This window comes from Toxotes jaculatrix, chromosome 1 (genome assembly GCF_017976425.1).
Source record: "Toxotes jaculatrix isolate fToxJac2 chromosome 1, fToxJac2.pri, whole genome shotgun sequence".
Lineage (NCBI taxonomy): Eukaryota > Metazoa > Chordata > Actinopteri > Toxotidae > Toxotes > Toxotes jaculatrix.
The window spans coordinates 14,906,006-14,922,550 of NC_054394.1; the positions used below are offsets into that span (position 1 = coordinate 14,906,006).

At 38.5% G+C, this 16,545-nt stretch overlaps 1 protein-coding gene across 1 annotated transcript in view; it reads left to right on the forward strand.

The window, feature by feature from the left end:
- The window catches only part of LOC121182366 (CUB and sushi domain-containing protein 1-like), a 282,979-nt gene that overhangs the window by 117,899 nt on the left and 148,535 nt on the right, over positions 1–16,545 (forward strand). The window contains exons 8-9 of the mRNA XM_041038832.1: positions 3,099–3,223; positions 10,916–11,037. Of these exons, the coding sequence (XP_040894766.1) occupies positions 3,099–3,223; positions 10,916–11,037 (247 nt within the window). The remainder of the gene's footprint in view (positions 1–3,098; positions 3,224–10,915; positions 11,038–16,545) is intronic.

The following is a 16,545-nucleotide window of genomic DNA, read 5'->3' on the forward strand; positions in this document are numbered from 1 at the left end:
TCTGTGTCAGAATATATAGGCCTAAGTGATATCCACAGAAATGTATTGTAATGTTTTGCATGTAAATAATGTATATGTTACTTAATTGCTTTTCAGTTAATCTGATTTGGATGTAGGACGGGTGTCCTGTGTAAAGGCAGGGGTAGAGGCATTCCTCTTCATAGTGCAGTTTGGGCCATGGAAAGCAGTGTGTACCAGAGCCTCATAGTCAGGGGCCTAGTGATGGTTGTTTTTCTGTACCATTGCCCTTTGCATGTCTATTGAAAGCAAAAAAACAAAGCAGCCGGTGAAGAGAGTCCATGCCTCTTCATTCTACCAAGTGGGCCAAGTCCTGCAGGTACATTCAAATCATCTGCAAGTGCCTTGGACATTGTTTGTCTTTTTACCAGCTCAGGGGTCTGTATTGTAAATTTCTCAGACTTAATCCAATGGATTAGGTTTGCAAACATGGTACAAGTCATCAAATCATTTGGATGATATGTGAGTTGAGGGATTCTTGCAAAATTTAAGTGCATTTTGTGGTTAGTTTAAGTCGTACTGATTAGATTCTTAAGTCAGAACAGCTTGGTTGTTGTCAGCACAATACATGTCAGACGGATCGAGAGAACCCCTGATGGGCTGGTATTTTTTTGGGCCAAATACTGGCAGTTAACTAAAAATACTGAGCATTCCTGCGAGCTGAACAGAGTCGTACTGTGAAAACACACGCTCTGTTCGCTCTAGGTAAGTTGGTCCCCATCCAGCGCTGCTTTGGCTTTACAAAATATTGGTCTGTGCAACAGGAAAGATTGACAGGGACTAAAAATTGGTGAGCTTATTTTAGGCCTCATGGCTCCTCGTGTTTGAAATAGGACCGTTCCTGTTTGTCCAGGTTATTTTTATGTGACAGACATTGTGGCTTGAGGGCTCAGCTCGGACTATAAGTTATTTCTTCAGAAACCATGATGTTTTTTAGTTGCCCCTGTCTCTTCTTCACTCATGGGCATCATCTAAGCTACAGAGTGAATGCCAGTCTGCCCCTATTCTGGTCCCAGAATTGGTCCAGTGAGTATGGAACATCCTTAACAAAGCTCTCCATCATTTTCATGGAGACTGAAGTGTTTAGTGGTTTATGTATCATCATAAATATTTTCTATCAGTTGGGAATGTGTTGTTACAGCTCTGGCTTTTAAGCTGGGTTGCTTACCTTATGTAACTGGCATGTAACAAACTTGAAAAACTCACAAATTCATACTACAGTCTTTTAAATTCCCCAAAGGGAGAAGCTGTTTCCCACAGGTGGCACAATTGTCGAAATTTCAGCTGCTACTACTTTCTTTGCCTATTGTTGGCAGACATGTCTATGTCTGTGGTTCTGAACTTCTGCTGCTATTATTTAATCTGTCAGCAAGTGGGGCAGGTTGGCCTGTAACTTTCAGTCAAGAACTGCAGGTCTAAAAACAGCAGCTATGGATCATTCACTGTGTGTTTATAGTAATTTATAATCATCATCAGTTCTGTCATCTTCTGTCCAGAGACACACTGTTAACTATCAGTATTTACCAGTTTACATTGGGGTTACATAGGTCCTTGGTGTAGGGGTTATACACAGAGACTGCCAAGGAATGCTTAGGGATCTTGGCTAATAAACAAGGACTTGGTGGACACGATTCACTCCATGATGTCTGTCATCTAATCAGTATAAAAGGGAGACATCATTTTATTTAATCAGGAGTGAGCAATTATAAAATAATCACCTCTCCCTATGACTCATCCAGTTAGCATCGGTGGCAGCTAAATTGTTATTATATTTCACTGCTGAATATGAGAGAATCAAGATGGGGCAATTCATATTTACCTTTTTCTGCAACTATTTTCAGGCCAAAAAACTTTTAAACGATAATCATTTTTTAATCTCCAGCTCCTGGTGCTGTTCTTTACCATTTGCAACTATGACTGCACAAGCTCTGCAGGACCATTAGTGGAGTTGTCTGAGTTAGTGAAAGGTCATTACCTCCATGTGTCTGTGTGTTTGTGTGCATGCATGTTGCCATGGATGTGCTTGGTGTGTGTTACAGATTTGTATCTAATCATCATTAAGCACCGAGAGGCAGGAGCTGGAACAGGATAGTGGTGTGATGAAGGGAACAGGAGAAATGGAGAGGAAACATAGCTGCAGAGAAAACTAAAGGGTTTTCACTGCAGATGTACAAGATGGCTGTAACTTAGTTTGCCATGGCAGTTTTTATCCACAGACAACCACATACACGATTGTCATGGAATGTTTTTTTTTGTTTTCCTAAGGAAATAGCAGCAACAACAAAAGTTTTCTTTTCTGGAATTGTAAAATTCACAGTGTGTGCCGGGGTGTAAGGTATTTTCAGTCTCATCAGCATCTCCAAAGTAGCAGAAACTATAAAGCGAATGACCCAACTCTCCGTGACAAAGGCACTAACAGAGAGATTTGTCCAGGCAGTACGAGTCTACAGTGTTTAATAACAGGGTGGAGCCACTGAACAACCAGAACCCTACATAGTGAATGTTTGGCCAGGTGGTAGACTGTGGTGTGTCTCAGCAGGGATGGAGACATTAAGCTTTACAGACAAGACACCATGCAGACTTCCACTTAGATGGCTGAATGTCCCTCTCACGTGTTAGACAGCAGGGTGTAGGAGAGAATGTGAAAACAGGAATGATCAGAACAAGTGATGAGGGAAAATGGGGAGAAGGCATGATGAGCGGAGAAAAAAAGAGAAGAGAGCAAAGAAAATAAACAACAGAGAAAAGGAAAGAGGGGAAAAAATACAATGACAAAACTGTCTTACAGAATGAGAGGAGTTATAGATCCTAATTGGATGATTTGTGATAATGGTTATCTTCCACAGGGATCCGAAAGCCACTGCATCATTAATATTGTGATCATCTTTCTTACATTATTTCTACAATTATCCTCCAGAAGTGTTCAGTTCTCTTGTGACACTAGCAATAACGTAAGAGCTTTCTACACGTGTCACCAGTCTCACCTGACTGGGATTTTGTGAAGCAGTCAGAAGCAGAATCAAAGTTACTGTCATTACTGTTTTTGACAAGTCTTATTACTGTTGTGTCTCCTAAACTAGAGTTGGCTCCAGCGTCCAGTTCAGTTGTGATGACAGCTATGTACTACAAGGATCTAAAAGTATCACCTGTCAACGAGTCACTGACACGCTGGCTGCCTGGAGTGACCACAGACCCATCTGCAGAAGTAAGTTTCACCCATCATTCCTACTGAAACTGGTTTTAATCTCCTCAGGTGTGCATGCATATTTTTTTTGAAGCATCTTTGAATAACAACTGCTTCACACATCAGTAAACTGAGACAAATAACAGACATAGTGTATATTTGACACACTAAACCCCCTGTCAGAACAAAGGTTTTCAGCAAAGAGCTTTACAATGTGACACATTCATACATAATATAATACATTGATGGTGATGGAGCTGCCGGGCGAGGCGCTGACCTGCTTATATGGAATTATATGCAATCTGCATGCTGTTAGGAGGAGCCATGAGTTAAACCATCAACCTCGGTGACCCGCATTACCAACTATTATTGCCCCAGAGGTGCAAGGGTTTCAAAGAATATGCCTTACATGTCGTCAGAAACCCCACGGCTGTAGGTGATGTAGAAATGAAACTGCCCTTGCATTTCCATCATAAAGCAGGAATATGTCACCCAAATTCAGCGGCATGAATTTTTAATGTTCTCTTAATAGTTCTCGGATGGCGGTAGAGTGACATGGCAGGAAAGCTTTAACTTTATAATTCTGTAGCTTCACAGATAAAATTTGTTAATAAGATAAATTCATTAGTTGGTTTTGGTTTCTTTGGAGGATTTTTTGATGACAATAATAAAATGATGCCATTACACGTTGACCTTCAGTCGCTTACTGTCGGAGCTCCTCTAGCGTAGAATCTTCTACTCAGGTGAGAAGGAAAGTTCAGAACATAGCTAAGTCCCAGGCCATGTAAATCCAATGCAAAACTAACCGATAAAACTAAACAAGTGGCATAATACTATTAAGTTAAAACAATAGACAAAAAGTAGACTGACAGGGAATTGGAAGTGATATATCGCCTTACATCCCATAAAGGATCTCTTATTGCTTATTTGTACTCATCTTGTAATTTACTGCCCTTTTGTGGTCCACAGTAGGCTATTGCCTCTGGAAGCTAGGTTGACTGCCAGCTATTGCATCTATCATTTCTGTCATTTTGCTGGGTGTGGCTGTGTATTGTTGACAAAGGCTAGAGCTTGTCAAGCAGAGGGGGGGTCTTTGACAGGTTGCAAATTATACCTAGCTAAAGACAAGTGCCTCTCAAACTGCGCTTGACTCAGCTTCCACCGTTCTGAGATCAGTCATGATATTTCACACATAATTATGCACAGATACGTACTTGCGCATTAGAATACTACTTCAGCAGTCTTTTCTTCCTAAACGTTTAAGAGGTCATTTATTGTCTCACATTGGTATAGGTTGTCTTACTAATCACCTTGGTCAACATGTGATGATGATGAGTTTTGTTTGAGGCATCCTGAGGGAAAATACAGGATTCTGCATTGTTACTGTACTGTGTCATTGTCAGTTAATGGTAAATATTTTGAAGTATCAAAGAAGTATCAAAGAAGTTTTTTTGAATATTTTTCCTCCATACTGCACATTTAATATGTTTACTGTCAGTTCAAGGGAAAGATCCTAATACTTCTTCAGCCAGGAAAGAGTTCAGAAAGGTGAAGGTGTCCAGGCAGAGTGCAGCAATATGCAGGAGAGAGACTTTCAGCACAGAAAAGAAAATAATGAGACAGGACAGGCCCTGCATTTAAGTAGAGATTTGCTTCAACTATTGTCATGAAAAGTTGTGTTTTAGTCTGATCCATTTTTCTTGTTCATGCACGAAACAGCTGAACATATTAAATGCTTGTGATTCTTTTCACGGTTTAACCACTGAGATTTTTCAAATCCTTTTTAGTGCTGCAATACGGTTTCCAGGCCTCTGAATCGCTGTTGATGTTTTTTTTTCAGTGATTTAAATAGATCTAGTGTTGTGCCATGAAGGCTGTTTTCTTGGTTGGAAAAACAACAAAGACATTATGAGTTTTGCAAGCAGAATTATGGGGATCTTCTTGTGCCAGAGCCAGACAAAAAGTTGTAAGTTGTTGACTTAAAAGAAATGAAAACTCTTAGATTGGCTTTTTTTTATTATTATTATTCTTTAACTGCTCCTAGTAACCACAACCATAGCTTGTGTGCCACCTGACAATGCAGCTTGACAACCTAAGGCAATCCCAATGCCAATCCCAATTCATAAAGCATCTTAGAGACCTATTGAATGAGATTTTGGAAGTCATAGGTGGTTATGTTACATTTTTGCTATTTGCTAATTCAGAGGCTCTAAAAGTATAGCACCTTGAAAACATGATAAATAATATCACTGTGATTTACATTTTGTTGGTTGTCAGTGTGTTAAAATCACGATTCATTTTCTGACTGACTGGCTGAGTGACAAAATAAATAACTGTGTGAGTGGCAGAGCAATGATGCAGGGGCTCTCGCTGCCCACATGTTTACTGACAATAGCCTGTTGGGTTTATTGCTCCACAATGAAAAGGCGGACAGCTAGCATACACACACATACACACACACAAGTGCATGTGCACATACGCACACTGACACAGCAAGTGTCCAAAGGACAATGTCACGCACTTCATCGCTGCAGCAGTATTTGCCTTGAGCTGTATGTGTGTGTGTGTGTGTGTGTGTGTGTGTGTGTGTGCGCGTTTGACAGACAGGCAGTCCCTGTGCTCAGACACATACTGTAGGGTCCCTGTCGCATCATATTACAGTGTACGTGTGTGTGTCTGTGTGTGTGTGTGTGTTTTGTGTCTATATGTCTATCTCTGACTGCAGGAATCAGCTGGACTGCATGATACTGGCTACTCTTGTCAAGAGGAGGCAGTAGAGATGGAAGGAGAGTGAGATAGTGAAAGAGATAGGGAAACGTATAGATATTTCCACAGCTAGCTTACCTGCAAAGCTTATCTGAAACATTGTTGGTTTAGTTTTTTTTAATTGTTCATATTTTCATGGAAACACATTGTGTTTTAGTCAGGTGACCTTGAGTGAATTTCAGCAGTAAAAGTAGAAAACGAATTACTGTTAAAAATTAATAGTGGCAATAATTCAGAGGTATTCCACTTGAATTTATTTTATGTTTGTGATACAAATGAAAACAGATCCTTAAACCTGTTTTAACCAGCATGTTTTATGTTAATATAGAATAAGATAGGAAAGATTAAAATAGAATTAAACAAAAAATTGTTGTCCAGAAGACTGGAATATTGGTCCATATGGCAGTTCATTAAAATATCACACTGACAGCACAAATATTCCAAGTAATTCAAAATACGCAGAATTTACACAAAATTTGAAGCAAAACATCTCCAGAAAAAAAAGGCTAAGTAATGTTTTTTTTTTCCAATTTGAGCGGGGCAGTTGTCTGTGGGATAAATTGCTTCTTATATACATTCTTTGTAGCCATTTAATCAAGTCTGTGCTGTATTTAAATTAAAAAGATGGCTCTTAGTGCCTATATGACCAAATATTATCATCCAACTTTTCAGTTCTATGCAGCTTCCTAGCCTCTTTTTGAATTTGTGACTCAACTGTACATTTATTGTGTTTACTCTGATCGTTGCAATCAACTGCCATCGACAGCTGTTGCTACCAAAACAATACACTGCATAGTTGAGCGTTTAGCAAGTGTTCATACAGTGTTTGTTGTTGCTGAGCTGTATTGCATTCCACAGAGGTGTTTCTGTTATTTAGCCAATCCTCATTAATACAAATGAGGTCAACAAAATAATAGAAACAGTGCAGTCAGTCTAACTTGCTGTATCCAAAATGATCATACAATTAAATCAGTACTTCCCTAAAGCAGTTTCAACAAAAACTGAACATCATAATCTTATTGTCATATTGTTGATCCAAAGTCTTTCAAGGATGTCTCATATGTTAAACTAAACTAGAAAAAGTATGTATTAAATGATGCACAAGACATCTACGGAAGAATATTTCCATTTGAATTGTGCAGCATCACACGCAGTGGGTGTTGGATTTGAACATTTCACTCAATATGCATTACATTTCATATTCTTTCAATAAAGTGGTAAAAGAAATAGATGCAGATAATAAATGTGATATTTTGAAATTGTGGGACAACTTGTTTTTCTTACTTTGAAACTTCAGAACAGTACATTTCAGGGGAAAAATCATATGTCAGTGGGTGAATTTTCAGCATGATGCAACACCGCACAACATAGAAACAGCTGGGAGCTTTACATCGAAGGAAATGTGATTTATATTTATATATTTTGATGTTTTTCACAGAAATGTCTGTAATTTGAAAGAATGGAAAAACAGAGAGAAAGGAAGTAAAAGAGAAGGGTGAAAAGAAAACAGGATCAATAGGCTGTTACACACAAACAAGCAGGCAGGCAGAGGTTAAAATTTTCTATACTGTAGCTCCGGTGTATGGTGTTATCTGATGTGATCACCCTCCTGGGATTCAAACCCATGAGCCTCTCTCATTCCCTACTGAGGCTTTACTGTTAATTAGAAGCTGGTCTCCAGGATGAATCGCCATGAATGTGTTTCTGTGTGTCCGTGTATATGTGTGTGTGTGTGTACCTGTGTGTATCGCAGTGTGTTCTAGCTCTCTTTTCTAATTAACAGGCAGATCAGTCATCTGAGGTCCTCTTCTCCCTCCCTTTCTCTCATGGTATTTTCTGTGTCTCTGTCTCTTTCTTGCCTCTTGCCCTTCCTCATTCAATTTCTTTTCCCTTCCTTTCTCACGTTATTATCTTTCACCCCTTCTACTCTCTCTTTGCGTATCTTTATAACCTCTCTCCCTCATGTGTCTCCAAATGGTCTCACAACCTGACTGAATTTTCAAACTTCTTAACTTTATTATTTTCCACCCCTCTATTCGCATTTTAACTCCTTACCCTCTTACCATTAGTCTTACCAATAGTCTGCATTATTCTTATATTTTTATTATATCCTCTCTTGTCTTATTGGGTTTTGCTCCTCTGTCATTGGCCTTCTTTCCCTCCAATGGCAGTAATCTCCTCCAGCTATCATATTATGATAGATAAAGGGCAAATGATCAGGTGGAACTTCCTTCACAGTGTGACAGTGCTTGTTGACGAAAACTGACTGAAAATGTCAAGTACGCTCTTTAATATTACTGTTCTCGAGAGAAGGGCTTTTAAGGGGACTTTAAGGAGACACTTTTTTTTTTTGCCAAATACCCCTTTAAGGCAATAACACATGGGTGACTTTATGAGGCACTGGAGGCAAGAAATATTACCTTGAGTATCAAACAGGACAAAATCAATATGGATAAAATAGAGCACTAGGAAGAATATTATGAAAAATGATGTTGATAACAGAAATCTGCAGCTCTTGAGGAGCACAGGTACTTAAAGTTTTAGCAGCAGAGGAGGACAATTTGGGGGCAAACGTTTAAAAGATATATGTTACTGTAGCAGTGTGTCAGCCAGTGACTCTGTTGGTCCATATGGAAATATCCTTACAGCTACTGGATAGGTTACTGTGAAATTTAGTACAGACATAATATACATGGATCCTGAAATATCAGTCCAAGTGATTTAAAATGACCCCCTGACCTTTCATCCAGCGCCACCAACAGAGAAGTATTACAATTGTCCAACTCTGAAGTTCATGAAGGAATGCTTCTAAAACCAGTGATCAAATTCTCATCAGCCTTAACTGTAGTTTGAGATTAATACTAACATAGACTGCTCATGTGCTAACAAGTTATATGTGAGTATATGAGCATGCAAATTACAACAAAATATTATACAAACTGTTGCTGTTTCAGCTATTTAAAAAATCAATTTTGTCTTGTTTTTTGTCAAATTTTCTCCACTCATTTTAATTGCTTACTAAGAATATCTCCTTTTCTCACCTGGACTGTCATTATTTTTGAAGCAGCTATAGCAATTAGCTTAATCCTGCTTTGTAGCTCTTGAAGTTGCTGTTCTTTATGTTTGGGGTCATTGTGACTCAAAACAGTGTTTGCTGAACTTGACCTGACCTGATCGCCAAAATTTGGCAGACGTTCGACAGCAAACACGATGAAACATTCTTGTTTAAAAGCCTTTTGCTTTCACCAGCCCACAAAAAAAGAGATGTAGGAAAAGGGATGAAAGAAAAAACTTCTGAACACAGCCAAAAGTACTTTTTTTTCCCCCATTGTGCAGGGTTCTAGGTTTTGTGCACATACGAAGGTAAGAATTTTTATGTTTGTATCCAATACAAAAGGTTTCTGAAAGGCAGCACTCCAGTAAACACCAGATTTATGGAGCTCATGATATGCCCTTCATGGTACAATGGTATCCACTTCTTAAAATAATATGTTATTCTTCCCTGTCCTTGGCAGCATGAATACAACACGTGATTCTTTAATTTTTACATTGTTACAATATTTCAAGTTTAGCCCCTCCATTAGTAAACAGATGTAGGCAATTTCTTATTTTTAAGTACCATTATCTTAACTTAGTGCTGGTGTTAATCACTTTCAACATTGAAAAAGCGACCATACAGGTAATAAAGGAAGAATGTTAACAGTTTCACATGGGAAATGACCTGTAGTTTCCTGTGTGAAAGTCCTGTGCTTTGCTGACCCTTCCGTCCACTCCAACCTCCTCCTAATGCAAACCTTGTTGCTCTATATACTGCGTCACATAACGTCCTCCTTTTCTCTCATTATATTAACTAGGGCTGCTAGAGATTGCACAACAGTAAAACATAACTATGGGTCTTAATAACCTGCTTGCACAGACCTATGGAGTTGTTTTTTTACAGGAGAGTCACTGTCATTTTCATTACTGAGATATGGGAAGGCAGTTGCTCCTGGCTTTACATTAGCAAAAACACTTAACAATCTCCATCAGGAATACACTCGCTCACTGGCCACTTTACTAGGTACACCTGTACACTCCAGTACAACACTACTCCACTACTATGTCAATAATAAACATAAAGTGTTGATTACCTTTCTGACAGTGTCAACAAAAACTGAATAATTATAAGCTTTGTCAAAGTAGAATTCATGGCAGTGCTGTTGGATTGGAAGGTGATAAGACCCTAATGATAAAAAAAAAAAACTCTAGCTTTACACTTTCTTCCCAAACAATTCAACCTCAGTTTCATCTGTCTGCCAAAACATTTTCCCATTAACACTGTGGAGTCTCAAGGTGCTTTTTGAAGAGCAGCCCACAAGTAGAGAGAAGTCTTTTATCTTTGATTGACTGATGTGAATGACCACATTACTACAGAGTTATCGCTGCAATGAAATTACCATCAACAACAAACATCAGTGTTTCAGTGAAGTTTGTTGAACCTCAAGTTGTTGAAAATCAAGTTGAAAAATCACTGAGTTTATCAAAATTGAAGCTGTTGGAACTTTGGCAGTTGATTAGAAGTAAGTAGCAAGGTGGCAAGGTCAAGTAAGTAATAAGTTTAATCTCACCAGCAGAGATGTTTGTGGGAAATACTTTCCCCTGTGATTGCAGAAAAAATCAAATAGGCAACGATTCTTTAATTTACTAAGGTTTTCTTCATCGTTTTAAATACGTAACAAATTTATGTCAGCTCAGATTCCATGTCCACTAACCACACTTTAAGTTTTGGTTGCACTGAACCCTGTTGTTTAAGATAATTTTCCTTTTTCTCTGTCACTACCACACCCTCTTTTCTCTTCCGACAGTAAGAAGCCATTTGCAATCTGTGAGCATAATTTTGAGTACCCTATAAATCTTTTTTTAAAACTCTTTGTTGCTCTGTCTGTCTTTTGCTGTCCTCCATTGTAGCTCGTACCTGTGGCAGTAACCTAAGGGGCCCCAGAGGGGTCATAACTTCTCCTAACTACCCTGTTCAATATGAGAACAACGCACACTGTGTGTGGGTCATCACTGCAATGGACTCTGGGAAGGTGAGCTCATTTTCACTATTTTATTCCTCCCTTCATTTCACCAGGACTTTCCATCAAACAATCACTCTTATCTGACATTGTGTAAATAAGTATATGAATTTTAATGTTCTATAGACATTAAAAATTCATATACTGGCGGTATAACATCTCAAGTTTTTCTGTCTACAGTTTCTTTTGTGTTACTATGTATCTTTGCCTCATGTTTCGTCACATATCCTGTTTCCACTTCTACTCCCCTGCCCCTGCCCCTGTACTCTTTGTCTCCACTTCCCCCCCTTCTCTATGCTCTGCTCCTCTCTACTGGTCTCTTGATTCATCTAGTCTGCTCTGTGCTGCTCTCTTCCCATCTACTTTCTCCTTCTATCATCTTCTTTCCTCCTCTCACTTTGATTTGTCTAAAATGTTAAGTTTGAAAATGGCGAGAGTAGAAAGCAAGGGAAGAGCAAAAAGAGAGCAAGATAGCATTGAGCTCATTGAAAACCACAGCCAAAAAAAAAAGAGATAGAGGTATAAAGGAGGAAAAATGAGGCTGAATATTCAGCTTTCTACCTCACATCTAAAAAGCGAGCATCAGGAAGAGTAAAAAAGACTGAATGTCCAAGCAGGTACTTGGCATGCGACATTGAAGTTTTATGTAAAGATGGATGGAAATAGAGTCTACTCACCCCTGAGCCTCTGAGGGAGTAGGATGAAGAAATAATGGGATATAATTGTGGAGAGAGAACAGAAAATAAAAGGAAGAGAGAAATTGGCTTTTCGTTCTCACTTCTTGGTCTCTCTGAACTTGATAGAGAGAAATGGTAGCATAAGATGACCAACAGCTCGTGTCAAGCTATGATGACGTTTCACCCAAATGTTATGTATGTCTCTGTAGATTTATCTCATACACCTGGCTGTGAGGCTGTAATGACTTTGTATTTTTGCACTTTGGAGGTTATATCAAACCAGCATATGGCAGTCATGAGTGATCTGCATCTTAAGACATTTCCTCCAAGTGACATCAGCTTTACAGCTGTTGGCAAGTGCCTCAGAGCAACTGCACAGGTGAAATGAATTCACTGGCATGCCTGCATTTGTTAAAGTTTTATCATGAGAAATGTATTCCACATTATTAGTGATTTTGGTTGGTGTCAGGTGACAGATGGAAAGCCATCTTTGTGTTGTGTGTGTATGCCTGGGTGTTGCTTTGGGTTTAAAATAGAATGTAATACAATAGAGTATAATAGATTCACAGCCTTAGCTTATGACAGATGGAATGTATTTTATCTGTTCTGTGGTCTGCCTGTACGTGCGTGCGTGTGTGTGCGTGTATGTGTGTGTGTGTGTGTGTGTGTGTGTGTGTGTGTGTATTAAAAATGCTTCAGGTTTGAGAGCACTTTAAGAATGTGCTATAATGACAGATTATCAGCTACTACAGCTGCTGGCATTTGCAGAATGTCACTATCTACACACACAGAGGTAGAGACAAGAATAGAGACAAACAAGAGGATAAAGACAGTATTAGACTAGACAACAACAGAATAGAGTCTGCATTAAGGAAGTAAAAATTAAGTCTTGATACATACGCATGATTAAAGCATCAATGTGCTGTATGACACAAAACATATAACATTAAAAAAATGTCAGTGCTTTCACCCTACTCATACGCTGAGCAATTATCAACTATTTTGCTTTGCTATTTTTTAAAAATGAAAATGTTATAGACACGATACATAATGTATAATCCTCTTCGTTCAACCACTTAGTGCAATGATCCATTATTGCATGTTCTTGATCCGTTAGCCACTTAGCTCACAGAGAAATTTTCCAATGTAGCCTAATGTAAAAATTCCTACAAAATATCAGAAGCTTTATTATAAAAGTTTGTCTTTGAAGTTTATAAAAATCATTAGATTTAAACATTGATGATTTGTTTTTAGACACATGCAAAGTTAGGCTTACTAGCTATGACCTTGCTAATTTAATGTTTTGAATAAAAAGTATAAAGTTTTAGCTAAACGGTGTTGTTATCCTTGCAGTAGCTTTCACTGCATTTCCCTGATTCTATAGACTTTCTTTAAAATGTAGAGCTCAGACTTGGGCTTATTGGCTATTGGTTGTTTAGCAGACTGGGCAGTTGAACCATGTACCTTAGTATTCGTGTAGTGTATATGATACGATTTAATGGTTCTGGTGTCTTAAAAAGTAAAGGGTTAAATAAAATATGCAACAGCGATACAGATCTTGGATGTATTCTCTAAGAAACTACATGCACTTTCAAGGAATACTCCTGAATATTCAAATTACTTTAGTAGTATTTATGTCTCAGTGAGCTCAACTGACCCTCAGTTGTTTAGCTGCATAGCATTATTAGCTAGTTCTTTGTTTTTTATCAGCAGTCATCTCTTTGTCTGGACACCTTGCTTAAAATCCCTTAACTGGTATTTTGTTAACCTCCTTTTAAAGTGCATTTTCCTTAAGTAGAAGACATGAGTATTCCTGCTTGAACATTGATCTTTAATCATGATTTAATTTGTGTATGTGGGGAATGAAACAGATGATTAAACACACCACTTAGAATCCTAAGTGCACGTTGCCCAGAAAAAAAAAGATGTTTATATGTGCTTTTTGTGGTCTGTTAGAAAGACTTAGGGAGAGACGATATTTAAACAGAGCAAATAATCATGAATTAAGACAAATAACAGTCATCTTTTTGTAGACCCTTCTTTTTTTCTCTCTTCACATTTCTCTGATCCCATCTCACACTCCTGCTCTGTCCCTCTGTCTCTCTTCTCCACTTCTTCTTTATTCTCTCTCAGCCTCTGCCTATTAATCCAGATGACTTCTTTCATCAATAACATGGTATACAAAATTGAGACAGAGACAAGTGTTTTGATTGAAGTGTGTGTGCTGTTTTGTTCCTCCTTTGTCTAGGTTTACGCTTTAGTTTGTGCAAGTTTAAATAGCCAATAAGTAAAGTTGGCTGTTTGCATGCCTGTTGTCATTCTGTTAAGTTCTGAATAAAAGCTGCACAATCAATATAGTTTGTACTGGTTTGACAGCCTGTCGGTGAAATGCTGTGCTGTGAATGTGCTCCTGTTTGTAAGGGTGCCTGTGCTGTTAAGTGTGTGCACACATGTCGGATTGTGTATGACTTTATGAATGTTGACTGTTTGTTTTCTGTTTGCCAACTTAATTGCTAACTGCCAGAGGTTGTGAAAAATATGTTGTAGAGTAAACTGTCAACTTTTGGAGTGAGGAAAAACTCGGGCGCTCAGTGGAAAAAAAGATTTCATTGTGTGTGTGTGTGTGTGTGCACGCACGTGTGTGTCAGTCATTTGATTCATCAATATCAAACAGATAATTATTTTGTTCAAGTCTGAACCATGCCTGACTGCTCACATACACCCTGAAACGCATCGTCACACATGCCCATTAGGCCTGTAATCATTGCTGTCTTTTTCTTGATGAATACATATTAGAGTGTGTGTGTACATGAACGCGCTTGTGTGTGTGTGTATGTGTGGTATTATGGTATTGGATGTTGGGTCATTTTCATGCAAGGATCATTATCATCACTAGTGTTGGCAGGACACATTCTGTGACATTCTATCAGATTCTGTTATATTTTACTTGATACAGAAGTTGAGGCCAATAAAGACCAATAAAGACAGAACATGCTGAAGTCCAGTCTGATTCTGTAGCAGTATGTTGTTTTACAACATGACTGCATTATTGCTCAAGCTGTTACATAATGAAGACATAATACCTAATATATTCGGTGCATCGTCAAAAACAAAGTACATTTCATAACTTTTTATTTTTGTTTCACTTAAAATTACAACATGCAAGCTCTGAAAATCAAGGTAGTGCTAGCATTCGACTTGAGAGCAAACTACTGCCCTCTTCCCACCCCTCGTTCTCCCTGCTTCATTATGCTCCAACCAGCCCTTCACCTATACCTTCACCTCGCTGTGTGCACTGTCTCAGCTAATGCAAGAGGAGTAACAGGACAGAACCGTGTTCGCGTATTGATTGACAGCACTGAGTTTCCACCCCTGACTTTGGCCTTCACTGATTGGTTAGAAGGGCGAGGCTTGCTTAGAAATGAACAGACTGTAGAAAGGCATATCTCTGCACTGATGCCAGGCTGTTCAATGAGTCTGGGTCACAGAAGCCTTTGACAGCCCTTTTCCACATTATCATATGGAGAAAAAAATAAATTAGAAAAAAATCGCTATGCATGTATAAATTGCAGTTAAAGGAAAACTACAATTTATTACAACTTTGTTTTTTGGGGTTTTTTGTAGCTCTGGCCAGTGGTTTTATGGTTTATGACATTTTTTGGCAATAACTCTGCAATATCACTAAAAGTAGTCCAACAGTTTTGCCAGATTGGTGTCCACCTTATTTTTAGGTAAAAACTAAAAGTGAGTGCATCAGCACTTTTACTAGCAATCCCTCATTGAACAGGAAAACACAACTACAGTAGATTTTGAAGTTGAAGTTTAGTTTGGGTCATAATTTCACCTTTCACCTACGTTTTCACTTCCTGATAAGTTGACAAACCTGTGTTAGTTTCCCAGTTGGATGATGTGTAAGCTTTATTGTCCCAGTGTTATCATGACTTTTGGAACTAATGCCTCAAGCTACAAAAATAAAACCTGAGTTGTAACAAACTATAGTTTTCTTTCAGTTTCACATGACTGTTTCACCTGAATTTGTCCTTTGAACTGCCAAGTGTTACGTACTGTTGGCTATTTACTCTAATATGGCGCATGATGTAGTGGTGATGGGACTTCATTGCAGCTACAGTTAGATACTGTATAATTTCTGAATCAATACAAATGATACAACATGCAGCATAGCGCAGTGAGTTTGTTGATCGCATAGACTGAGCAAAATGCATTAGTAAAGTGTGGAGTAAATAACCATCAGTGTCTATGGTAATGGAAAAACATTCACCAATAACTGCCTAATTACCATATTATCGCAGTTTAAGGCTTTATGCTAATTTGCCTGTAATTTGAAAGTCTGACTAGCCATAATTCACTGTTCATAATTCATTCATTACCTCTGTCTTTGGCTCTCATTCCTGAACCTAATACCTTTCTAGCCAAAGGAGGCTGTCTGCGGTGACAATATCCCAAGGTCACACACTGGCCTCTTCTAATGGAAATACTTTAAATAAATTTATTTCAAAGCTGTGTGTAATGTAAAATATTCTGGATTGAGGCATCTGCTAAAAACCCAAATTGTCAAAATAAAATTTCTCAAACCACAGTGGGCTGTAGTCAGGCAGTTTTCTATTGAATCACAGAATAGTTTATCATGCAGTTTCCCCAGAGCAGCCACACAGCTGTTGCTCTAACATAGTATGTAGTCTGTTTTCCTAAACTGTCCAGCCAACAGGTCAACAACATTCAAAGGTGTTGTAACACCTTGATAAGGTTATTTTATCAGCAGTTTGCTTTCTTACCACTCGGGGCAAAGGTCACCTTGAGGCAAGATTGCAGCCCTTACGCCTGG